Source organism: Myotis lucifugus, unplaced genomic scaffold (assembly GCF_000147115.1).
Source record: "Myotis lucifugus unplaced genomic scaffold, Myoluc2.0 scaffold_341, whole genome shotgun sequence".
Taxonomy (NCBI): domain Eukaryota; kingdom Metazoa; phylum Chordata; class Mammalia; order Chiroptera; family Vespertilionidae; genus Myotis; species Myotis lucifugus.
In genome coordinates, this window is record NW_005871389.1 from 266,469 (window position 1) to 293,407 (window position 26,939).

The following is a 26,939-nucleotide window of genomic DNA, read 5'->3' on the forward strand; positions in this document are numbered from 1 at the left end:
CCTAATGGTGTTTGTCTCAGGCAATTAAATTCTAGTCATTAAATGCCCACCATGTGCCAAGCTCCAGGACAGGAAAGCCAGGTCCCGCTGGATTCTCTAACTAGCACTTCTTGCCTTATTTTCCCTACAACCTGAGCAGAGTTCACACTGGCCAAAGAAACCCCTCTCAGTTCACTCTTCCTTTCTCCTAGACTTCCACAGCACAAAGCTGTGTTTTTAAATTAATGTTCATTTTGAGAAAAACTTTTAATCTGAAGATTTAAAAAATGTAAGCACATACCATAATCAGTGATGGTGTGTGCCAAAATTGACAATTGTAAATGTTTTTTTATATATATATTTTATGGATTTTTTTACAGAGAGGAAGGGAGAGGGATAGAAAGTTAGAAACATCGATGAGAGAAAAACATTGATCAGCTGCCTCCTGCACACTTCCTACTGGGGATGTGCCTGCAACCAAGGTACATGCCCTTGACCGGAATTGAACCTGGGACCTTTCGGTCCGAAGGCCGATGCTCTATCCACCTAGCCAAACCGGTTAGGGCTGTAAATGTTTTTAACATATTGGTTTCTTTTTTTTTTTAAGTCCTCACTCGAGGATATTTTTTCCATTGATTTCTAGAGAGTGTAAGGGAGGGAGGAGGTGGAGAAACATCGATGTGAGAGAGACACATCGATTGCTTGCCCCCAACACATGCCCCTACCAGGGCTGGGGAACCTGCAACTGAGGTACGTGCCATTTGACCTGGAATCAAACACTCGACCCTTTGGTCCCCGGGCAGATGAGAAAAAAACCATTGAGAAAAAAACAACCAGGGCAGGTTTCCCTTACAGTACAATAGTATAGATGCAGTGAAGGTCACAGATACACTTGTCCCATCCCCATGACAAGACATCACCACCCATGGTGCCATAACTGTCAATCATGTGCTCACCTCTCGAACCTTTATGGATACTTTCACATAACCCTGAAGATCTTCGGGGATGTTTTACGACATTTCTGGAGACTAACATACTGGGATGGGCCTTGATATGTTGCTCTTTAGCGCTTTTCACCTCATGCTTTAAAGCTGCGATTTTCAGCCTTTTTCAGCTCATGGCACACACAAACTAATTTCTAAAATTCTGCTGCACACCAAAAAATGTATTTTTTTGCCGATGTGACAAAGAGAAAAAAAAAAAGGTATGATTTTGATTCATTCACACCAAATGGCTATTGGTGAGTTAGTTGGCTGTTGTCATTTTTTATTTTGACAATCTAAGGAAAAAGAGGCCAGTACCCTTGACTAAATCGTCAGGTACTGCATGTTTTAAAAATTCTTGCAGCACACCGGTTGAAAAATAACTGCTTGAAAGGTTAGTCTGGCCCAGTCGGTGTGGCTCAGTGGTTGAGTACTGACCTGCAAACCAGAATTCCCAGTCAGGGCACATGCCAGGAGGCAGCTGATGAATGATTCTCACTCATCATTGATGTTTCAATCTCTCTCTCCCTTCTTCTCTAAAATTAATAAAATTATTATTTTTTTAAAAAGGTTAGTCTGTGTGGATATATACACAGATCTGGTTCCTTTCAACTGCTACACAACAGTGCACAGTTATTTCCATTTCCCTTATGATAGACTAGAGATTGGTTCCAGTGACTATATGACTGCAAATAAAGCCACCATGAATCATCTCTGATGTACCTCTTCCACTATTCTGCAGTGGTGCCTCCTCCCTCCAAGGAGACCTGAAAAATGTTTCAATAGGAGACCTCTCCCTACTTGTTCTGTACTCATATGGCACCTCCTAGACACAACGAACTTGTTGATAACACTAAGTTAAAAACAAACAAACAAAAAAACCCCACACAAGAAAACCAACAAAGAAAACACCTCCACATAGGAAAAAAGGCTGGAGAGACATATACCAAAAAGTGTTCCCACCAGGTAGTGGTATTTTGCCTGACTTCAGTGTGTGCTTTCTAAACGACAATTATAGAGAAATCACTACTAATCCATGACAACCAAGACAAGCCAGCCCTAACCTGTTTGGCTCAGTGGATAGAGCGTCGGCCTGCGGACTGAAGGGTCCCAGGTTCGATTCCGGTCAAGGGCATGTACCTTGGTTGCGGGCATATCCCCAGTAGTGGGTGTGCAGGAGGCAGCTGATCGATGTTTCTCTCTCATCGATGTTTCTAACTCTCTATCCTTCTCCTTTTCTCTCTGTAAAAAATCAATAAAATATATTAAAAAAAAAAAAAGACAAGCCACCTCTATGGACAAGCTTCTCCATGTCACTTAGGCCAGTGGTCGGCAAACTCATTAGTCAACAGAGCCAAATATCAACAGTACAACGATTGAAATTTCTTTTGAGAGCCAAATTTTTAAAACTTAAACTATATAGGTAGGTACATTGTTATTAACTTAATTAGGGTACTCCTAAGGCTTAGGAAGAGCCATACTCAAGGGGCCAAAGAGCCGCATGTGGCTCGCGAGCCGAAGTTTGCCAACCACTGACTTAGGCTGACGATTAAGCCTAGAAATTCTTAATATAAAAGGAAAGGTTAAAAAGGTGTTTATTTGAATGAAATAAATAAGGTTAAAAACAAATTTTGAAATATTCAACCTGGGCAAACCACTTGAAGGCCGTTTGTTTTTAAACACCTTAAGCTCATCACCCAGTTAAGTGCTCCAGCACTGAGGGCAACAGCTTAGGACTAAATTCTGGCCTTGCTGCTTGCCAGCTGAGCTGTGTGACCTTGGGTCCCCTTTCTGGGCCAGTTTCCTCTTCTTTCTACACAGAGCAGACCTCACAGGACTCTTCCAGGGACTAAGGGACTCCCCTGCACGCACACACACATTAGCTGATTATTATCCCCTTTCTTTTTGCCACAAACACATCTCACTTCTGTGATTCAAAAAATCAACGAACGAAAAGCATCTCAAGACACTAAGAAAACCAACAACTCTCAATAGCTTCCCATATTCTAACAATAGATATTTTTAGCACTGCTAATAGATGTGTCCCTTTTTCAAGAAGTTGCTGATAAAATCATGGGTCTTACTTCTAAGTACACGAAGGCTCATCTGATAGCCATTTCTCATGGGCCTACAATTTCTAACTTGGTCACAGTGAAGACCAGCAATTACACCATTAAAAACCAAGCCCAACTTATGCGTATTGATGTCCACAGCCATGTTTACTCAACTATAAATTTTCTTATGTAAAAAAACCCAGCAAAATGGAATTACTGTGAAATTTACAGATTCTTAGCAAAGGGTTTAATTTTTAGAATGCCAAGTGGACCTGGAAGTGGAAATAAATTGTGTTGACAATATAAACGTAAAACAGACACACAGTGTTCTGAGAATACCACTGTTATCAAGCACGTCACCAAATTCTACCTACCCCAAAGACAAGCATATGGCTTTTGTTTTGTTTTGATATTTTTATTGATTTCAGAGAGGAAGGGAGAGGGAGAGAGAGACAGAAACATCAATGATGAAAGAGAATCACTGATCGGCTGCCTCCTGTGCACCCCCTACTGGGGGATCGGAGCCCGAAACCTGGGCATGTGCCCTTGGCCGGAATCAAACCTGGGACCCTTCAGTCTGCAAGCTGACGCTCTATCCACTGAGCCAAACTGGCTAGGGCAAGCATATTGTTTTGATAAAAGTATAATCAATGCCTGCTGTGAAAGATCTGTCCCTATTTCTACAAATCACCTCCTTTATAAAAATAGTATCTCAGACCTGTGATCCCCAATTCCTATGCCAAGGTACCCCCAATGTACCACAGTGAACTCATAGGTACTCTGGGATATTTCAAGTTTTTGAGGGAAACACAAAAATACTTGACAACTGCCAGGCGCTGCACAAAATACTAGCTTAAGGCTGCTCATTTCAATATTCAACCAGCTTACATTCCTTTGAATAACGATGTTATCTTTGCAAAGCTGGGTTTTTGCAGTTGCTGGGATAAAAAGCAAGATTCACATGAAAATCAACTTGGACCATGAAATGATTCCAAGTTTTCAGAGGCTGTGCAAGGGCCCAAGATGTTTGGAATAAAAAATAAATTTTGCCTTAGCTGGTTTGGCTCAGTGGATAGAGCATTGGACTGCAGACTCAAGGTTCCAAGTTCGATTCCAGTCAAGGGCACATGCCTGGGTTGTGGGCTTGACTCCCAGTAGGGGGCGTGCACGAGGCAGCCGATCAATGATTCTCTCTCATCACTGATGTTTCTCTCTCTCTCTCTCCCTCTCCCTTCCTGTCTGAAATCAATAAAAATATATTTAATAAATAAAAAAATGTTATTCTTGTTTTTGTTTTTTCAACAGGCTACTAGGTTAGATGTACATACTTATTAAGAATCATCTGGCCAAAACCAGTTTGGCTCAGTGGATAGAGCATCGGCCTGCGGACTGAAAGGTCCCGGGTTCGATTCCGGTCAAGGGCATGTACCTGGGTTGCGGGCACATCCCCAGTAGGAGATGTGGAGGAGGCGGCTGATCGATGTTTCTCTCTCATCGATGTTTCTAACTCTCTATCTCTCTCCCTTCCTCTCTGTAAAAAATCAATAAAATATATTAAAAAAAAATCATCTGAATCCATTTTTTAGCATTATGAAATGAGTATCTGTTGAAAGCTAAATACTGAAGTAGCAGCAAGATGCAAAAATCACCTGTGATGTAAATGAGAAGCTGGTGAGGCTGTTTATGCAAAGGACACATGCTTGTTTCATGAGCGACCCTGTGGCTGCCACCTGCCCTCCTCCCAGCCATCATCCCAAGAGAAAGTGTTTAAAAAATTACTTTAGCCCTGGCTGGTTTGGCTCAGTGGATAGAGCATCGGCCTGCGGACTGAAAGGTCCCAGGTTCAACTCCAGTCAAGGGCACATGCCCAGGTTTCAGGCTCATTCCCAGTAGGGGGCATGCAGGAGGCAGCCAATCAATGATTCTTTCTCATCATTGATGTTTCTATCTTCCTTTCCCTTCCTCTCTGAAATCAATAAAAAAAGTATTTAAAAAAAATTACTTTACTTTTCAATTTTGATCTCCACAGGATGATGTCTGTCAACACTAGATACTTTTTCCTTCTTCACTTCACACTCCTTTTTGTCGGACAGCTTTTTCCCAGCAGGTTCGTTTTTGGCCTAAAAATATAATGCAGATAGAAATGGCTCATGGACTAGGTCTTCCCCCGTGTAAAGTTCATGAGTTAGAATAGGCAAGGACAGCCTTACCTTCTCTACGGAGATCATTCTTCCATGAAGCTCAGTTCTGTGGAGATGGTTGATACATTTCGTAGCCTCATCAGATGTCGACATGGTGACAAAGCCATAGCACCGAGCCCCAGGACTGCGGGCATTGGTCACCACTTTGGCTCCGACAACCTTCATGGGAAAGGGCACTCTTATTTTCTCATACAAATAATCACACAATGTAAAAAATTATTAGCAGTTAACTGATCATCAAAATTATTTCCATTAGACATTTTGGTATCTTTCATCTGGCCATCTATATAAAATGTTCCCAAACATTATCCAAAATCATGGTTAATAATAAGAAAACAAAACCTTTTGTCCTTTTGTCTCGTGGCACTTTGAGTCTTTTATGCCATGATATTGCAGCAGGGTCAAGAGGATTTTATGGAAAATTGGGATAATCCCTATGACCACAGCTAAACAAATAAGCATAAGTAACCTGGAAAAAAAATCTTTTACTTCTCCAGGATTTGTCAGTTCTTCCTAGTTATTAAAAATAACTGACCTATCAAAATGCAACTGCTTTTGATACAAGATCAGCTCTACAGTGACAAAAAAACAGGGAGAGCTAAAGACAGTTAAACTTCACTAATGACAACTTGTTAATTAATCAAAAGCCCTTCCCACTCAGATCATTTTCTCTAATTCCATTCTATCCATGGACAGCAGAGGCGATATCTACTCAGAAATGCACCCCAATCTATGAGGATCAAGGCTAAGAAGACCTCTGACACAGATACAGAGCAAACTTCCACTTCCAGCCAGCCTGGAGAACCAACCATTAACTCTCCTGCTACCTGAAACTACTAAAAAATGGGAGGAAGTGTAAGCAACAAGGGTTTTCAGACACCAGGCACCAGGCTACACAGGATGGTGACACCTGCAAGAGTGGAAACACATGAGGGCCTTATGGTTGCCCATTCTTACTGCCTAGAGCAGTGGTTCTCAACCTTCCTAATGCCGCGACCCTTTAATACAGTTCCTCATGTTGTGGTGACCCCCAATTTCATTGTTACAAACTGAACATAATTAAAGCATAGTGATTAATCACAAAAACAATACGTAATTATATATGTGTTTTCCGATGGTCTTAGGCGACCCCTGTGAAAGGGTCGTTCGACCCCCAAAGGGGTCACGACCCACAGGTTGAGAACCGCTGGCCTAGAGATTCCAGGCCATGGGCAGGGAGGAGGAACTGAGGGGGCTGATATCCCTGAGATGAGCACAGGTCAGAGTCTGAGGAGATTAAAGCAGTAACCAGTCATAGTACCACACAGAGAGACATTCGGAGAACTGTATAGGGCAGCCGTGGGGAAACTACGGCCCTCGGGCCGGATCCGGCCCGTTTGAAATGAATAAAACTAAAAAAAAAAAAAAAAGACCGTACCCTTTTATGTAATGATGTTTACTTTGAATTTATATTAGTTCACACAAACACTCCATCCATGCTTTTGTTCCGGCCCTCCGGTCCAGTTTAAGAACCCATTGTGGCCCTCGAGTCAAAAAGTTTGCCCACCCCTGGTATAGGGTCCTGAGTAGCGCATATGTGTGAGAAAACCACCAAGGCTAGGAGATGACCACCTGCAGAAGCAGAGGGAACAATCCCCGGGGCTCACTCAGTGCTGCAAAAGGCCCACTTCCCCCAGAATGAACCCAATGGCTGGATAGAAAAGCCTGTAATTTATGGGCATTGGGCTGAGCACTCAGAAGGATGTTGCCCAGGAGTGGATGAAGCTAGCCCTGAGCTCTGGCCTGATTAACAAAGCTTAACAGCAAGCCTCTGCACTGATTGAGCAAGTGACTGGACTGTGCCCCAGCAAAAACTCAAGGACATTTGCAGGGATTTAAGAGTAACTAGCTCACAAGGTAAAAGTCACAATGCCTGGTATCCAATAAAAAATGATTGGGTTACTCTTAGCTGGTTGGCTCAGTGGATAGAGCACTGGCCTGCAGACTGAAGGATCCTGGATTCGATTCTGGTCAAGGGTACATGCTCAGGTTGTAGGCTCAATCCCCAGTAGGGGGCAGGCAGGAGGCAGCCAATCAATGATTCTCTCTCTCATCACTGATGTTTCTTTTCTTTCCTTTTTAAAAAAATATATATTTTATTGATTTTTACAGAGAGGAAGGGAGATATGATAGTTAGAAACATTCATGAGAGAGAAACATCGATCAGCTGCCTCCTGCACACCCCCTACTGGGGATGTGCCCGCAACCACGGTACATGCCCTTGACCGGAATCAAACCTGGGACTCTTCAGTCCATAGGCCGACGCTCCAGCCACTGAGCCAAACTGGTCAGGGCTCATCATTGATGTTTCTATCTCTCTCTCCCTCTCCCTTCCTCTCTGAAATCAATACAAATATATTAATTTAAAAAAAAAAGACTGGGTTAGAAAGAGAACCAAGGTGGCGTGTAGGTCAATACTGGTACTCGCTGCCTCCCACAACCAAATCAAAATTACAACTAAAATACAGAACAACCATCATTCAGAACCACCTGAAAGATGGCTGAATGGAAGTTCTACAACTAGAGAAGTAAAGAAGAAAGCACACCGAGACTGAAATTCTGCTGACCCCATGTAGAAGACATCAACTCAGCAATGAACACTACCTCTGGAGGAATACTTATGAAGCCCATTTGGGAGGACTGTATCTGTAAGATAGAAAAATTCGTAAAAACTTTATGGAGGAAGTGAATTACCTTTTCTGTGGAGTTAAAATGGGAAATCAATGGAATGTAATTTTGTGGTCTTTCCCCTTTCAACAAGGACAGAAGTCTGCTGACCTCGCTCAGAAATACCACAAGCTGACCAAACACCCCAAGTGTGCAGCTCCTTAATTGGAAGAAGACTTGTCAGTTTCTAGTGTGAACTCTTGAAAATACAGTGCCTTAAAGATACAAAGTGTAAAATGTTCTTCTAAATTCTCATGAGACAAGGAATGTGAAAACAGGGGATAACTGTTTTTCATTAAATACTTTTTGTGATGTGAAAAGCTGTAGCTCATCAAATTATTAAAATAGTTTAGCCCAGAAAAGAAAAGAAAAAAATGACTGGGTTAGCCAAGAAGTAAGAAAGTCCAACTCTAATGAAGAAAACAAATGGACCAATAAAATCAGACTGGGAAATGACAAAATGACAGAATTAGTGGACCAAGGATACTAAGCACTTGGTTTAGTTATTCAAAAAGACAAAGGAAGAACTGTGCATGTCAGGTAATGGACGCTAATTTAAAACCACTCAAAATGAACTTCTGAGATGAAAAATATATTAGATGGGATTAACAACAGACACCGCAAAAGAAAAGATTAGGAAACTTGAATACATAGTAAGAGAAGCTACTCAAAATGAAATGGAAAAAATAAAGACTGAAACGAAAGAAACCGGAGCAATATTGACCGGTAGGGCAATGTGAGGAGTCCTCGAAGGCAAGGAGCTCGGGGAAAAAACCAGCAAACAAAATCAACACATCATCAGCAAAGTGCTCCAAACCAGTGAAAAATATAAAATCTTAAAGGCAACCAGAGGAAGAAAAGTCACATGTGTGTTAAGAATGAAGATGAGAAGCACAGCCAACTGGTTGGAAACAATGTGAGCCAGAAGGCAGCAGAGCAGCTTTGCCTTCTGGAAGAAAATCAACCAATCTGGAATTCCACACCAATGAAAACAGCTTGCAAAAAAAGGTAAAAGAATGACTTGCAGCCCTGGCTGGTGTGGCTCAGTTGGTTAAGCATTGTCCCATGCACCAAGAGGTCCCCAGTTTGATTCCCTGGGCCTAGATTGCAGACTAGTTACCTAGTGGGGGGAGTGCAGGAGGCAGCTGATTGATATTTCTCTCTCAGCAATGTTTCTCTCTCCTTTCCGCTCTCTCTAAAAAAGTCAATAAACACATATTTTTTAAAAAGAATGACTTGCAGACATACAAATTCCTCATCGGCAACCCTGCCCTAAAGAAATGTTCAAGGAGGGAGGAGAATAATTAACTAGTGGGAACTTGGATAGAAACAAAAAGAAATAAAGAACACTCAAAATTGTGAACACGTGAGAAATTAAAAACCCAAGAAACAAGCCAATAATATACTGTGTAGTTTACTAAATAGAAGTAAAATGTATAATGACAACATCACAAAGGCTGAGAGGGGGCAATGGCAGTTGTACGGTACTGGTATAATATCAACAAGTTATGCGTGTTTTTTTTATTGCTGTCAGAGAGAGGAAGGAAGAGGGAGAGAGAGGTAGAAACATCAATGACAGAGAAACATCGACTGATCGCCTCCTGCATGCTCCATACTAGGGATCCAGCCTGCAAGGGGGTAAGGGGTGGGGTGTGGACGACATGCCCTGACCAGGAATTGAACCAGGGACCTCTTGGTGCATGGGTCAATGCTCAACCACTGAGCCACTCCAGTTGGGCCAACTAGTTACACATAGAGTCATAGGTAATAAGCCACAAATCATAAAAAATAACCAATGCAAAAGGTGGCAAATAAACAAGGAATAAATGATTCAAGAACAAGAGAAAGAAAACACAGAACCAAATCACAGATTTAAAGCCCACTGCACAAATGTTCCCACAGGACATATGAAGTGAGGGTAAGGCCAACCCCCTTTGAAAGTGCAAAGACCCCCTGAGACATAGGAGCCCTGGGTTCTGGCTCTGACCACCTCTGATTAAGTGGGTCAACATGAACAAGCCATCTCTTCTTTTTGTACGTGTTCCCAACTGTGACAAAAGGGTGGGGAGAGTGGTCCATGCTCTCTAGGGTCCCTGTAGACCCTGATGTTTGTATTTCTGCTGCCACGATGGAAAAGTGCTGCTCTGTCTGCAGAAGCCCAGAGCACGCCATACAGGGACAAAGGTGAAAGAAGCCTCTGCTGAAGACACAGTGTCAGTTCTCAGAGCAGAGCAGCTTTGCATTCTTACTTCTCCTGAAGGTCAAGGGGCTGAGTCAATTATGGGGTTATTTGACCTTTCCATTAAACTAATAATCCTTGCAAGGGCATCATTTCCAATGACAGTTAAACCCAAATAAGGGCAGATACCATGAGAAGCTCACATATCCCTGTCTCCCCACTCCTCCTTCCCCCTTGCACTCTGCCCTGGAGCTTTGCACAGTAGCCTTTGATGAGTTCATCCACATTACAAAGCCTTGTCCCACTACTGGGCCTTCCTTTACCCAGAACCGAGTTCCACAGGCATGCTCAACTCCAATCACTCAGGTCTTGCCCCAAATATGGCTTCCTCAGCAAGCTTTGCTGAACCCACACCCCCAAATCTAAATTAGGTCTCTTTACCATATATGATTGACACGCTATAATTTTCCTTAACATACTTATTGAATGTGTTGTATATGTTTATTCTGTAAATGATTTTTCTACCAGCCTGTAAGACCTATAATGACAGGGACCTTATATGTTTGCTTAGGCTTTATAATCAGTACCTGAGTTCAGAAAGAGGTCCACAAAATAAATGAGTAGGTTACAGCTTAATAGTTTTCCAAGCCCTTCTGAATGCTTCTTCTGGACCCATACTGCCCAAGTCACTAATGTACTCACCAATACCAACTGGGTGACATGGATCTGAGCAAAGATATGACTGAGCAGCCAGGATGAGTCAGCCTCAGAAACTCTGCCTAGAATCCTGCAAGTTCTCAACTCCTCGAGGCACTGTCCCCTACCTCCCCCCTTAGAGGGCCATTTCCCACAGGCATCCTAGAGACCAGGGCAGTCTCTATGGCTTATAAAAAGATTGCTTCATCACCTAATTCCAAAGCAACAGAATCATTTTTATTTTAAAAGTCCTTTAAGCTCCTTGGAAAGTTTTAGAACTGTATTATTTTCCACCTCCTCCCAATTAGCAGCATATTAGGTGATTTATTTGTAAACCACTATCACGTTCTAGTTTTTAAAGTATATACTTAAGATGCTATAAGATATAAAAGCCAACACTTAACTTACTGTTAAGGAAAAAACCCTCAGCATGCCAGCTTTAAATTTTGTATAAGCCAAAAGATATAGCAGCTTCTTAAAGAGAAGTTAGAAAGAACCACAAGAACATTCATATTGTAGCTATTTACACAGGTTTTCGGCATAGTGTTCTACATCATGATTATCTGTTTTGCCTGTTAACCGCTATCAAATAGAAAAAAAAATCCTCAAATCCGAAACCAGGTGAGTTTTTCCCCCTTGAGGATTTCCTCCTCCAGCCTTTTCTTAAATTAGAAATGACCCACAATAAAATTAGCATGAAGTAGGGTTCTAAACTCTTGAGTATATATTTTTACTAAAGGCTTGGTGCACGAAATTCATGCACTCGGTGGGGGATGGGGGTGTGGTCCCCTTAGCTTGGCCTGTGCTCTCTCGCAGACCGGGAGCCCTCAGGGGACATCAGCAGTCGTGCTGCCGCAGCGGCGGAAGAGGCTCCCACCACTGCTGCAGTGCTCACCAGCTGTGAGCCAGGCTTCTGGCTGAGCGGCGCCCCCCCTGTGGGAGTGCACTGACCACCAGGGGGCAGCTCCTGCGTTGAGCAGCTGCTCCTGGTGGTCAGTGTGCATCATAGCAACCAGTCATTTCACTGTTCTGTCGATTTGCATATTAGCCTTTTTTTTTAATAGGATTGATTTCAGAGAGGGAGAGATAGAAACATCAATTATGAGAGAATCACTGATTGGCTGCCTCCTGCACGCCCCCTCCTGGGGATTGAGCCCGAAACCTAGACTTGTGCCCTGACCAGGATTGAACTGTGACCTCCTGTTTCATAGGTTGACACTCAACCACTGAGCCATGCCAGCGGGGCTTGAGTATATTTTTTAATGCTAAATTGAGGCTGGGTAGCAAGACAGACATAATGGAGAGCATACCTTTCCATACTTGCTGAAAAGGTTCTTCAGATCTGTTGCTCGAGTTGTGGAGGACAGTCCACTGACCCACAAATTCCTACCAGAACTGCTGCTGATACGACCTGGAGCAGGAGAGAGAAGATTATGCTTTGCCATCAGGAATAATAGAAAGCATGACCACTCCTGAAATGTGGCTCTCTCTTAAACCCTAACCACATCCAATTCCAACGCTTCTTTTTTCTTTTCAATTTCCACTTTTAATTCAAGAATTTAATTATTGTCAACACCTACGACAGAGATAAAAATCTGGATGGGGAAAACAGAGTTTTCTTACTTGAGGAGTAATCATGTCCAGGTTATTACAAACTGAAATGTCTTTCAATGATCAAATCTCATCCAAGATAGCAGTTTCTATAACTCTTGTTATAGTATTCAATGGAGAATAGAGTTGTAATAGGATTCACTGTAAATTCCAGAATGTGGCAATTTCCAGGCCCCTCCCTCCTAAGCCAAGGGATCCATAGGTGGTTCCCCACCATGTAAGTTAAAGCATACCTTTTTCATCTTTAATGACTGGCTTTATATCTTTTTCTTCCTTAAAAGAACTAGAGACAAAAGTTAATGTTAATCATGAAGGAAAAAAACAAGAGAACTAAATTAAAAATATAATGTGTGCTAAAACTGATACCTACCAGAAAATTAGTCTGAAATAAAATTTTAACAAGACATCTTTGCAAGCTTATATTGGATATTTGGCCCCCCAAAATACAATATCAGATTCTTAAGTCAATTCGATTTAACTGAAGAGAACACTTAGCAATTTAAGAACACAACCATAGTCGGTTGAGAAAAAGAAAAGGAATCCAATCAGCCACTAAAAATACACAAAGAGAAATAAAACACTCTTTAGAGGTAAACTATAATTTCATCAGTCTGGCTGGCCAATTGTAGAAAAAACAGCTTATGTGTGTCATTAAACGACCAATGAAAAGGAGATAGCGTCTGGTCTAAAACTGAGAAAAAACAAACCTCATTTTCTGATCAGCGCCCTCACTGGCTGAGGACTCTTTAGGAGCCGGAGGGACTTCATTACAAGCTTCAAAAGCAAACTTCTTCACGTCTTCTTTGCTATCTCTGGGGTCTGGGCTTGAGGCTTCCTGGGGCGCTTCTGCGACCTCCTCGCTAGAGGCTTCTGTGCGCTCTGAGGCTTTACTACTCTGCTCAACTGGCTCCTCTAGCCCTACAGGCTCACAGTCCATCCTCTCGTCACCGCCTGTCTGCTCCACGGGCTCCCTTTTCACTACCGCTAACAGGGTGTCTGCCTCGCTCCACTGAGCTTGTGCTGTTGACTCGCTGGCCAAATCTAAATCACCCTCCTCCGGGTGGCCGCTGCCAAAAAGGTCCTCTTCCTCCGCAAGCTTTCTGTCTGGCCCCACGCTACTTGTATCCTGTGCAAATGGCTGCTCCAGCTCGGAACCTTCTTCTTTTACTGGCTCAGATTTACAAGTTTCCCCCAAAATGTCGAGTATTTTCTCATTTTCTACGGATTTAACAGGAATAGAATGGCACAAGGTTTAATTACCAGGGAAATAAAGCAATCACAAATGTGGAACTGGCACGGCTGCCACACTAACACGAAGAGAACTGCTAGCTACACAGAGATTGGAAAACCCGCGGGTACACACGTTACACTGGTTACACTACCTGCACTCCAACCGACTGCTAGAGTAAGCCGCTACGCTACATGGAACAGGCCCCCACCGATTTAAACACCTACAACCACTTGGCTGCTTCTCAACAGTCTTCTTCATGTTTTGTTCAAGTCTGGGTCTTCTGACTTATTTTTCCAATGTCCAAGGTGCTGACCGAATGCAGTCATCATTCAATGACAGCTCAATTTCCAAATTTCTTTGAATTTCTTTTAACAGAACAGTCCAATAGGAACACCAGAAACTCTTCAGATGGCGAGAGATAAACGCAGTCCATAAGGGAAATAACATGCTGGAAATTTTCATGAAGAAACTCTGTTTCCTCTTCTGGAATCCAGTCACTTCTCAGGTTATAAGTTCCCTGACAATTGCTTTATCCTGCCTTAACTGTATTAATCAAATTGACTGCAGAGAAATATCACAAGATCTGTTTCATGTGTAGAAACACATGGAAGAATCACAAGGAGAAATTATGTAAATGCCACTCTATGTGGTTAGAGAGATGAAATCACTACATCTCACCACATACATCTGACCTCTAGAAACCAGAACAGCAGTTCCACAGATCTGGTGATATGAATGGGTTTCCAATCTCTGATCCTTGTACGATCTGGATTGTCCACCATTAAAATCACTTACAACACCATAATACAGCATAAAATATATAGACAGCTTGAAAAAAATGTAGTGAGAAAAACTTTCAAACCATAACTGTTGTGTTTTTCTTATCAGTACCTGGCTCCAAGAGTGGTTCTTCAATATCCTAATTAAAAAAGAAAAGAGAAAATAATGATCAACATAATTTGATGAACAAGAATATATCCAGAGACAAATGGCAAAGGGGGGGCGGGGGGAGTAGAGAGCAACCAAAGGATTTATATGCATGCATATTAGCATAACCAATGGACACAGACACTGGGGCGGTGGGGGCTTGCCCGGGGTGAGAATGGCTGGGGGCAGGGGGTCAAGCAGAGAAAAAGGAGACACATGTAAAACTTTAGACAATAAATAAAAATAAATACATAAATAATAAAAAAGAAAAGAGAAAGCAAAGCCACAAGGCACTTAAAAACTGGGCAGATCCACTCAAAACAATGCACTCCATTATACAATCACTTGCCATTTTCTCCCCAGCAAAAGCAGAAAGGCAGTGGTAATATTGAGCCTGTTCAATTCTCCACTCAGAGTCTGACCATCCCAACCCAAGTTTTAAGCTGATCTAATGCCTCTGCAGCTGGCAGACTCCCACAGTCAGGGCAGAAGTTACACAGATGGCCACTGCTTTATACACGAAACCGGACTTGAGAAAAAAATGTGTTTCTCCCAACATAATCTATTATTTATAACTGGAACCTGTTAAAACCATCTCTCTACCCTGTTAAAACCTTTCCCTGACTTCCCACTGAAAACAAGAACACCTGCCAAATCCGTTCCCCACCCATAGACACTGGCAGTCAGGCCCACCTGCTTCTGCAGCCCCACTGCCCCTCTGCCCTTACCCTGTGTACGCCATTCCTACAATAAGCCATGTCCCCGAAGTCTTCTTTTCTTCCTTACTGGGCTAACTCCTGACCAATGTCAGACCTTAATTCAAACAGGACTTCCTCCAGGAAGCCTTCTAGGTTGGCCAACTACTTAAACTTCTCTTCCATTACATTCTTTGCTGGTTCTTAACCCTGCCCCCAATAGACTGCAAATCCTGAAACTGATCGGTTTGGCCCTCAACCTCTTATCCTTAGCACCCAGCTCAATATCAATCCTCAATCAATCATTTGCACATACACCTACACATCGTTTCCAAATACGGAAAACTAACCACTCATGTAAAGTTTCCAATCATGCAGAAACAGATGGTCACTTACCGAAGGTACTTTGAAGTCCAACGATGAAGCATCCAAAGTGCTCTCAAAGCCTTCCCCGCCTACCTGAAAGATAATGGAAGGTCACTTTGTGGGCTCAGAGCTGTGAATGCCTAGGTCTAGGCCTCACTCTGTTCCAGGCAACCCATGTATCTATTTCCTTCAGATATCTACTGCCATCCACAAGTTAAGGGTCAGATTATTCAGTTTATTACTTGCCTCCCTGCCCCCACACCTGCTCTCGCACTGGATAACAGCAGCATCACTGACAGAGGCTTGCAAACAGTAGGTATTCTGTCAGCATTGCCCAAATGAATGAATGAATTCACTCCCAGGCAGTTTCCACATACTGATGGTCTACATACACGACTCATTCATAGAATTCCCAAAGCAGAACTCAAAACCAGGTACTCCTCCAATTTCACTTGGTAGCAACACTTTTAAAATAACAGTAACAGGGTATTTTCTTCTAGAGTGCTGTATTTAACAAACACTTAACTTGACTATTTACTATATCAAAAAACAAAATAAAATAAAACAAATTCCACTTATCTTAAAGATTACTAAATTTGAAGGTCTTTTACCTAAGTGAAATACAAAAATATCCCTTTCCAAATATTTCTTTTATCATTTTATAGGTTTGAACCTTATAACCTGGACTCTTCCATTAACCAAGAAGTTAGAAACCAAGGACATGCTCTGAAAATAATTAACATGATACAACAGGATCGCGCCTAGAGAGGGGAAATCACTTGCTTAATATTATCCTAGGTTGAGGAGTGATGTTCGGAGTTTGTGGCTTTTGTCCTTGAAGGTTTAAAGTTCAGTCCTTCGAGGGCAGTTGTTTTAGTTTAAAGCTGTAATGCCTTACGTAAACAACACAACCAAACTAGAATGGCTAGGCATGCCAAGATGGTAAGATTCAAATGACCATTATTTCTAGGATGGCCACCACAAAGAGCTCTATGCCAAAATATTGGGAGAACTTGGGAAGGGGACTCTGGTAACAGAATTAAAGCCCTACCTTACACACCAGGACATTAATAGTGATTCCCTTTAACGGAAGGGGTTTTTCTGGGATGACAAATATTTTTTTCACTGTATTTCACCTCTTTTAATATGACCAACTATTCTTTTTTTTTTAATATATCTTTATTGATTTCAGAGAGGAAGAGAAAGGCAAAGAGAGATAGAAACATCAATGATGAGAGAGAATCATTGACTGGCTGCCTCCTGCATATCCCCCATTGGGGATAAAGCCCGAAACCCAGGCATGTGCCCTTGGTTGGAATCGAACCTGGGACCCTTCAGTCCGCAGGCTGACGCTCTATCCACTGAGACAAACCAGCGAGGGTGACCAACTATTCTTTTTGTTGTTGTTAATCCTGAGAATATTTTGCAATTGATTTTTAGAGTGGGAAGTAGGAGGAGGAGAGACACACAATGTTTGTTTTCCTCCTGCTCCAACCCTGACCAGGGCCAGGGATTGAGCCTGCAATTGAGGTACGTGCCCTTAACTGGAATTGGACCCAGGACCCTTTGGTCCCAGGGTTGACGCTCTATCCACTGAGCCAAACTAGCTAGGGCTATTATTATTTTTTGTTGTTAATCCTCACCTAAGGATATTTTCCCACTGATTTTTAGAGAGTGGAAAGGAGGAGGGGGGTGGGGAGAGAGAGAGAGAGAGAGAGAGAGACATTGATGTGAGAGAGACACAACGGTTGGCTGCCTCCCTCATGCGCCCCTACTGGGGCCAGGGATTGAGCCTGCAACCAAGATTCGTGCCCCCGACTGGAAATGAACCCGGGACACTTCAGTCAGTGGGCTGATGCTTCAACCACTGAGCCAAACCGGCCAGGGCATGACTGTCTATTCTTATGCATAGTGTAAACTTTCTAAAACATCTATAAGATTATCTGGATGATGAAGTTATACACTGTTTTTGTTTTATCTTTCTAGTTTTTTACCTACTTTTTTAAAAGGAAAATACTTTTATTAACTGTGCAACCGTTTATGGCTTATGCTTAGAAAGTGTCTCTCACCCAATTAGAAATAGTCTCCAATACTACAGAAACATTAACGGAGAAGTTATTCATTAATTAATATCTGACCTATGTTGAGTTTAAATGGACAGAATTTACCACCAAGGTTCAGTTCCTAAATTAAATGTTTATGGTGACTGATTTTGCTGCTTGCTATTTAATCAACCAACCCTTAGCATGATCTTGCTCATATAAACAGCACATAAGCACTGGGAGCCTTGGGCCTCCTGCCACATTCCACGTGTCTTAGTGTTACCTACAGCATGTTCTGTGAGCTGAGCTGGAAGCTCACTCAGCTGTGCAGCCACATACTCTTTGCTATCACAAAGGGAATCGAGGATGCTGTCTGTGCCATCATCCCCAAAGTCTGGGGCACTGCTGTTCTCGACTTCAGCTTCTTCTAACACACTAACATCCATCATGTCAATATTCTGCAAGCTCTCCAAACTTGCTTCCACATCCTCCTATAAAGAGGAACGAGAAGTATCAATGACCAGGTAGACCAGGACTCAGCGCTCCTGCTGCTGTCTCCACTGTCATGCCACATACCTGCCCGTCTCTGGAATCCTCTTCTAGGCCATTATCTTCTGTGCCTTCTTCCTCTATCTTCTGTCCTAATTACAGAATAATTGTTCAATCAGATAACACTCAGGTCTAGCCTTATAATTAGTTTAGCAGAATGATAGATTTCAATCTTAGAGAGAACATGTTACAAGGAAACTAGAAGATGTGCCTGTTTTGTTTTCTGGGGTTTTTTAAAGTATTCTGCTAATTAAAAAAAATTTTTTTATTGATTTCAGAGAGGAGGGGAGAGGAAGAGATAGAAAGAAACAAAAATGATGAGAGAGAATCATTGATCGGCTGCCTCCTGCACAACCCACACTGGAGGTCGAGCCCACAATCCAGGCATGTGTTCTGACCGGGAATTGAACCATGACCTCCTGGTTCATAGGTAGACACTCAACCACAGAGCCAGTCAGGCAAAGTGCCTGTTTTAATGTGTGCAATTTTGTCTCCATCAGGATATGAATATCTAGGATTTCTGTAATACTATCAAACAAAAGCATTTGATTTTTAACAAAATACCTAAGCGCTTCAAAAAATTTCAAAACCACTCCAAAGTAAAACAAACATCCCAAAAGAAGAGCAAAGGATAACAGGCATTTTCCAACAAATATAATTTTAAAAATGTAATATCCATCTAGTAATTAAAGAAATGCAACTTCAAATAACATTCTGGATTATAAACTTGCTGGCCTTCCCTACATTCCACCATTTCAAGCAGGCTGCCTGCCTTTCATCAGTCTTCAGCTCTGGAACTTTTATCTGTGAGGCAAAGGCTACCATAAAATCCGAGTTATTTACAGTTAATGCTAGGTATTCCCAAGGGGTTAGGCAGTGGTTCTCAACCTTCCTAATGCCTCCACCCTTTAATACAGTTCCTCATGTTGTAGTGACCCCCAATTTCATTGTTACAAATTGAACATAATTAAAGCATAGTGATTAATCACAAAAACAATATGTAATTATATATGTGTTTTCCGATGGTCTTAGGCGACTCCTGTGAAAGGGTCGTTCGACCCCCAAAGGGGTTGCGACCCATAGGTTGAGAACCGCTGGGTTAGAGGGAAAGGCAAGGCCTGAAAAAATGTACGTGCTCCCCTTAGGACATGCACTAGAATGTTCATACGTGGATACCAGCATGTGAGTCAATGGGGAGAGTGGGGTGTAACCTGGCAATATCTAGAGACATTTAGGAGGGCATCAGACCTGGGGTGTGTGTGCTACTGGCATCTATTTAGTGGAAGTGAGTGACCAGGGATGCTGCTCATCATACCACATTGCAAGGACAGCGTCCTAAACAAAGAATTATTTACTCTAAATAGTTAACAGTGCTAAGGTTGTGAAACCCTGTGGTACACCATACAATGTCTTGTAACTTAAATAAGCTCTCAAGAATATTTAATATGGCCGAAACCGGTTTGGCTCAGTGGATAGAGCGTCGGCCTGCGGACTGAAAGGTCCCAGGTTCGATTCCGGTCAAGGGCATGTACCTGGGTTGCGGGCACATCCCCAGTGGGAGATGTGCAGGAGGCAGCTGGTCGATGTTTCTCTCTCATCGATGTTTCTCTCTCATCGATGTTTCTAACTCTCTATCTCTCTCCCTTCCTCTCTGTAAAAAATCAATAAAATATATTAAAAAAAAAAAAAAAGAATATTTAATATGGTAAAATTCCCATAAAGTTAAAAAAAAGAGGCCCTGGCCGGGTAGCTCAGGTTGGTTAGAGCAGTGGTTGGCAAACTGCGGCTCGCGAGCCACATGCGGCTCTTTGGCCCCTTGAGTGTGGCTCTTCCACAAAATACTGACTTCTGCGCATGGGCCACGAAGTTTCAATCGCACTGTACATACATGCCTGCAGGTGGTATTTTATGGAAGAGCCACACTCAAGAGGCCAAAGAGCCGCATATGGCTCGCGAGCCGCAGTTTGCCAACCACTGGGTTAGAGCATCATCCCAATATGCCAAGGTTGTGGGTTTGACCCCTGGTCAGGGCACTTACAACAATCAAACAATGAATGCATGAATAATGGAACAAAAATCAATGTCTCTCTCTCTTCCTTCCTCTTCTCTCTCTCTAAAGTAAATCAATAAAATTTAAAAAGTAAAAAAAGAAACAAAACCATGTAGATCTCCTTTTAAAAAGCACATGAATGTTTGTATACATGCAAGCGTGAAGATGCATACAGATGGAGATGACTGAAGCAACCAACAACAATGGTTAAAATATGGAGTGGTATAATTAGAAATAATTTTATTTTTATATACATACTTTTTACATCTTCCAAATTATTGAAAAATATTTTCATAATCTTTAAATAAAAAAATTAAACATAAGAAACCTCAATCTTTTTTTTTAATCCTCACCTGAAGATATGTTTTTATTAATTTTCGAGAGAGAGGAAGGAGGAGAGAAGAAGGGAGGGAGGGAGAAAAACATGGATCTGTTGCCAGCCATAGGCACCTAACGGGGATCAAACTTGCAACCTAGGTATTTGCCCTGACTGGGAATCAAACCCCAACCTTTTGGTGTATGGCAGTGGTTCTCAACCTTCCTAATGCCGCAACCCTTTAATACAGTTCCTCATGTTGTGGTGACCTCCAACCATAAAATTATTTTCGTTGCTACTTCATAACTGTAATTTTGCTACTGTTATGAATCGTAATGTAAATATCTGATATGCAGGACGTATTTTCATTGTTACAAATTGCACATAATTAAAGCACAGTGATTAATCACAAAAACAATATCCTATCTAATAATAGACAAACATGGTAATTGACTGCACCTTCGCTACACCTCCCATTGGCTAATCAGCGCAATATACAAATTAACCGCCAACAAAGATGGCGGCTAATTTGCATACTGCAGGCAGGGTGGGACAGCACCATCCCACCTGCCCTGCCGCCATCCGGGCCTGCTATCTGTGACCCGGGGCAGCGGGCGTCCCATGTGCGACCCGACCCGGGGCGGCCGGGCAGGGCAGTAGCAATCTGCCGGCCCGCCTGGGCGCCCCGTGTGCGACCCAGCCCAGGGCATCCGGGCGGGGCAGCGAAGGCTTGAAGGCGGCTCCGGCCAGAGCGAAGGCCTGGGTCCCAGGTGCCAGAGAAAACCGGTGCCGGCAGCCAGGGGAAGGGAAAGCCTATTGCACGAATCTTTTCGTGCAACAGGCCTCTAGTGTAATTATATATGTGTTTTCCGATGGTCTTAGGCAACCCCTGTGAAAGGGTCGTTTGACCCCCAGATTGAGAACCTCTGGTGTATGGGATGATGCTACCACCAACTGAGGCCCTAGCCAGGACAGAAACTGACTAAAGATTCAAACTGCAATGTTTACACCTTAAGTATTTCATTTATCATTATCATCAGTAACCACTCAAGAAATGTAGTTTTATATGTCAGATACCGTACTCTCCACATCTTATTATTTAATACTCCCCACAACGCTAGCAGGTTTATTATCTGAATTTGACACATAAGAATTTGGTTCAGGGGGGGAAGGACACATATGTAATACCGTTTGTAATACTTATTATAATATATTTTTAAAAAGAATAAAAAAAAAAAAAGAATTTGGTTCAGCTCCAAAGCTGGGACTCAAAAACTCAGCTGTACCACTTCCCATTATATCTAAGCCCAGCATACCCTTTGAAATACACTGTCTAAAAATGTTTGGCAGTTGCAACCAATTTCTAGGCCTCTAAATAGTAGCCTGCAGTACACACACAGGATGTAAACAAGAAAAATGCACACCCTAAAGCTTCACCAAAAAGTGCCCTAAATAAGAGTGGGAATGACAAATACTGATCAGATAAGCTGTACCCCAATCTCAAGGGTCTGGCCTCTGCTGACTAAAAGCTGAAACGGGGGTTGTGGGGGGGCAACAGAACAGAAACTAGAAAATCAAATTTTAGTTTCTCACATAAAACCTAATTCCAAAATTTAATCTTTCAAAACACATCCAGACGTCTTCCACAATTTTAGCTACTCTTTACTTTTGAAAGGCAACAGTCACTCTTGACTTCCCAGAATTAGTCCCACTCTTGCAGACTCTGGAAAACAATTGGTTAATTCTTCCTGATGACTTTTATGTAATCTTGAGGACCTAATTTCAACTAGGACACCATGATGATGAAATACTTCAAATCACTAACCGGGAGCCCAAACACCTCCAAAGGATATGCTAGCTCAACAACCTATAGGTACTATCCTCTGTCCCTGGACTCAGACCACCTACCTGTTCCTTCTCTGGGCATTGGTTCTGAAAACGAGGAAGGGACCATTGCTAGAGCTACCCTATATAAGAAAAGGCTAATATGCAAATTATCCCCTCGGTAGTTCAACCGCTCGCTATGATGTGCATGGACCACCAGGGGGCAGCACAGAATGAAGGAAGGCCCTGATCAGCCCTGATCGCCGACCATGCCTAGGGACCCTACCCATACACAAATTTCGTGCACTGGGCCTCTAGTGTTGGTATAAGCATTCTCTCTATACAAATGAACTACTACCAAAGCTTTCCAGACAAAATACTAATTCCATGTAGTTTTGATTTGACATAAGCTTTAATCCAGACATTCAGATAGATTTTTAAAACACCTGGCTAAGGTTCAGTTTGTCTAATGATGTAAAGATCCCCGTTAGGAGCCAAGAACATTTGGATTCATAAACCTTAAACCTCAACAGTTTTAAGTGAGCATCTACATTAAAAACTTTTAAACTAATTTAAGTTATTTTATAGCTATCTTAAAACAGGCTTTCAGACCATAGTTGTTGCCTGGCTGGTATGACTCAGTGAGACCTATGAACCAAGAGGTCATGGTCCGATTCCCAGTCACGGTCACGCCACTTGCCTGGGTTTAGGGCTTGATCCCCAGTAGGGGGCATGCAGGAAGCAGCCGATTAATGATTCTCTCTCATCATTGATGTTTCTATCTCTCTCTCCCTTCCTTACTCTCTGAAATCAATGAAAATATATATATATATATTTTTTTTTTTTTTTTTTTTTTTTTTAAAGAAAGGTCAGGAAACTTTATTGAGGTAACATTTTTTTTTTTTTAAATATATTTTATTGATTTTTGATACAATAGCAAAAAAAAATCAATGTTTTAAAATTAAACATAATGTAGCTCTCTTTATGAAACCTCCTGCACACCTCCCACTGGGGATGTGCCCGCAACCCAGGTACATGCCCTTGACCGGAATCGAACCCGGGACCCTTGAGTCCGCAGGCCGACGCTCTATCCACTGAGCCAAACCGGTTCCGGCGAAATATATATATATTTTAAAAAACAGAAGTAATTGTATGTTTCCTGCTGTAGACCAGTCTCTCATAGTCTGTATTCATTTGGACAGTCCGTGTTCATAGTGAAGTATGGATCGATACAATAGCAAAAAAAAATCAATGTTTTAAAATTAAACATAATGTAGCTCTCTTTATGAAACCTAACTAAAAAATGTAACATTTCAAAACACTTATACCATACAAGTTTTAAAAGTTAGATACGTTATAGAAAAGTTTTCCTTCCAGGAAAATCTACTTAAAAAGTAAACTGAAATTGTTGAAAATGCTACAAATTAATTTCTTTTGACTTTCTAAACAACTGTCCTCTACTGCCTGAATTATATTGTCCTTATCACTGTAAAACCTAATAATGAGGACATTTGGTTAAATCCTCTTGATCACTTTAATCCAATAAGTAATTCCTCCCTACAATAAGGAGAGTAAGGTTTCAAAGTTTTCTGAAATTAAGTCCTTCCAAAAAGTAACAGGTATTATCCATCAAGGAATTAATGTAGGGGCATGCCGTAAATATATCTTGAAAACATAACGCTCAATGAAAGAAGGCAGACAGAAAAGGCCACAGACTGTATGATTCTATTTATATGAAATGTCCAGAATAGGCAAATCTAAGGGACAAAGTCAATTAGTTCCAAGGGCTGAGGGCTGGGAAAATGGGGAGTGACTGCTAGTGGGCACGGAGGTCATGAAAATACCTAGAATTAGACACTGGTGATGACTGCACAGTCTTGTAAATAAGCACTGCATTGTACACTTTAGGTGAATTCTATAGAATTTGAATTATATCTTAATTTTTAAAAAATCACACTAGTAAAAACATAGGCTGGATACAAATACTCTGACAATCTATTTTGGACCATAGAGAAGCTGAGTTCTATTTGGTCTTGGGTTGTTGTCATTTTCCTTAAGTCCTATTTTTTTAAACCAGGAAGGAAGCCAAAGCAGGTGCTCAAACCAGTCAGGACAGCTTTTAGAGTGTCTTACTTTAGTTCTTTTTCAATACCAATGGCAAGAACTGAGATGTTTTTAGCATGTATTTTAATTTTACTTGGTGTCCTCCTCCAGCACCCAGAGAGTCACTTGTTAGCTGGTGAAGAGCAGGCCTAATTAGGAGATGGAGAACAATGACAGCTGAAGACATTCTCTTCCAGGCCTGGAGGGCAGAAAGAGCGCTAAAAAACCAGGTCTCTAAGTAAGTGAGCTCCCTAACACTCGGACCTCTAGCAGCAGGAAGTACAGGTGGATACCTTTAACACATCTCTTTGCTGTCTTCCTGTTCGTGGCTTCCAATGTGATGCCAATTTCATCAGGATCCTGCCCTTCTTCTTTAACTGCCTGTCAGGAAGAGATGGATTTTACATTGTCAAGAGCTGCAGGGCACACATTGTTGTTTTTAAGTAACAACTTCTAACTCTTCCTTGCAAAGAGCAAGTCTGGTTCTGCTATCTGGGCTTCAAGCCCACAAGACACAGGATGAACCCAGCACAACTTGGTTCTCTCTGCACGCCACACGACACTGCCCCTCCTCACACCCCCAACCCCTAAAAAAAAAGGTGTGTGAAAGGGTGTTCAGAATCAGGGTCAATGACCAGTTCCAAATTGGCCCCTAACCTTGAAACTGCCCAACCTTCTAGTTTAAGTTAATATAACAAATAATAACAAGAGGCTTGTACTTGGTCTCCATGGGCAATGGGCTCTGAACGGTGGTCCACCAAGCAAGCCATCTTTGACCTGGGCGAGCGCGGGGAGGGAGGACAGACAGATCGGGTTGGGGAAGGTACCTCGGTGCTTCCCTCCTGCCTGGCACAAGGCTGGGGCTCACAGTAAACTCACAGCTCCCCCCGCGCCCCCCTTAAGAAGTTTGTTCTGGTTGGAGACACGACAATCCCCCATTTTCAAGTTTGTGTTATGTGTGGTGTTGAGGGGAATAAACAGAGGATGACAGGAGAAAGTGGGGGAGGGGGAGCTGCACGTTACTGAAGGTGACATCTCAAACAGATCCAAAAGACAGGGGGTCGGCCAGGCCACCCGCGAGAAGAGCAGTCTGGCGTCGGGTATGGTAAGTGCCGAGGCACTGGGGCAGGTACAAGCACAGCTCCCTTTCCTGCAAGATCCCAAAGGTCCTTCAGTCATCTGTTCTCCAGGGAGGGAAACTGAGGCTCAGAGACACACAGGCACTCGTACAAGGTCACAGCGCCCAACCTAAAACTCGGGCCTGGGAGGAGTCGGGGCCACCCTAGCGTCTAAGGCAGGCAGGCTGCCAGCCCACTTGAGGCGACGACCTGGTAGAAACCAAGGCACAGAGAGGGACGATCACGGGCCAAGGTCACACAGCCAGGCCCCCACGTCCCGGACAGCTCAGGCCGGGGGGTCCGCCAAGAGGGAGGCGGGCCGCAGACGCCCGGGTCCAGAGGTCGCGGTGACAGGTCCACTCGGGGGCGCACCCCGACCTCCTGCGCCACCCCCGTGCCCCGAGCCCCCTCACCTTCTTGAGTCGCTCCATCAGGACGCTCTTGTTGCCGCCCGTGTCCAGGTTTCGCTTCTTCAGCTCCGCCCGCAGGTCGATCACCCGCAGTTCGCTGAGCCGTCGCGTCCCCGCCTCCGAGGCGCCCGGACCAACCGCGGCCGTGCCAGAACCCGAGTCGCCAGAGCCTGCCAGGGTCTCCGCCATCCCGAGTTCCCCGTCTCCGGCACCTACTCCCCACACCGCCAGCGGCTGTAGCGGCTCTGAGCACAAAATGGCGCCGCCTAAGAGGAAAACGCAATCACTTCCTCCCGCCCCGCTTTCCGGCTGTGCAGGCGTTCTTAGCAGCCACGGGCTAGTGCGCCGACCAACCGCGCGTTCCCAGACACTACGCGCAGGCGCCGTATAGACAACACGCATGCGTCCCGGCCTTTCGCAGCGGGAGGCTGGAGAGACGCAACGCGCCTGCGCACATCCCCCAAGGCGCTCACCACGCATTTGCAGACGCTACAGAGTACCGGGCCTGCGCCAGGTGCGCCTGCGCAGAAGCGAGGCGAGCCGGGGCGCTGGAGCAGTTCTCTGGCAGGCGGCGCCATTTTGTGCTAGGAGCTGAGAGAACCCCGGCCCGGTTCTGTGTGAAGTGGGTGGCAGAGCCCGGGTCCCTGGAATGGCGGAGACTCTCTCAGGCCTAGGCGATTCGGGTGCGGCGGGAGCTGCGGCTCTGAGCACCGCCTCGTCTGAGACAGGGACGCGGCGCCTCAGCGACCTGCGGGTGATCGATCTGCGGGCGGAGCTGAAGAAACGGAACCTGGACTCGAGCGGCAACAAGAGCGTTCTGATGGAGAGGCTCAGAAAGGTAGAGCCGGGCCCTCGGGGTCGTGGGACTCCCGCAGCCGCAACAGTGTTTCTCTGGTGCC

The 26,939-nt window shown here is 43.4% G+C and overlaps 2 protein-coding genes across 21 annotated transcripts in view; one reads left to right on the forward strand and one right to left on the reverse strand.

The window, feature by feature from the left end:
* The window catches only part of SAFB2 (scaffold attachment factor B2), a 42,724-nt gene extending 16,393 nt beyond the window's left edge, over positions 1–26,331 (reverse strand). For 3 of the 9 annotated variants that reach the window (XM_023764604.1, XM_006101089.3, XM_023764607.1), the window contains exons 1-11: positions 26,044–26,328; positions 24,806–24,893; positions 18,247–18,311; positions 17,958–18,161; positions 15,659–15,721; positions 14,532–14,559; positions 13,117–13,627; positions 12,643–12,692; positions 12,109–12,209; positions 5,227–5,376; positions 5,024–5,136 (exon numbers count right to left, since the gene is read on the reverse strand). In XM_023764604.1, the coding sequence (XP_023620372.1) occupies positions 5,024–5,136; positions 5,227–5,376; positions 12,109–12,209; positions 12,643–12,692; positions 13,117–13,627; positions 14,532–14,559; positions 15,659–15,721; positions 17,958–18,161; positions 18,247–18,311; positions 24,806–24,893; positions 26,044–26,229 (1,559 nt within the window). In that variant the 5' untranslated portion in view covers positions 26,230–26,328. Of the gene's footprint in view, positions 1–5,023; positions 5,137–5,226; positions 5,377–12,108; positions 12,210–12,642; positions 12,693–13,116; positions 13,628–14,531; positions 14,560–15,658; positions 15,722–17,957; positions 18,162–18,246; positions 18,312–24,805; positions 24,894–26,043 lie in introns of all 9 variants that reach the window. The other 6 variants (XR_002832205.1, XR_002832204.1, XM_023764606.1 and 3 more) reach the window with 4 other exon arrangements.
* A 218-nt stretch (positions 26,332–26,549) lies between these two features.
* SAFB (scaffold attachment factor B) overlaps positions 26,550–26,939 on the forward strand; it is a 36,471-nt gene continuing 36,081 nt past the window's right edge. For 8 of the 12 annotated variants that reach the window (XM_023764611.1, XM_014466458.2, XM_023764613.1 and 5 more), the window contains exon 1: positions 26,557–26,878. In XM_023764611.1, coding sequence (XP_023620379.1) covers positions 26,690–26,878 — 189 coding nt within the window. In that variant the 5' untranslated portion in view covers positions 26,557–26,689. Of the gene's footprint in view, positions 26,879–26,939 lie in introns of all 12 variants that reach the window. The other 4 variants (XM_006101085.1, XM_006101084.2, XM_023764610.1 and 1 more) reach the window with 3 other exon arrangements.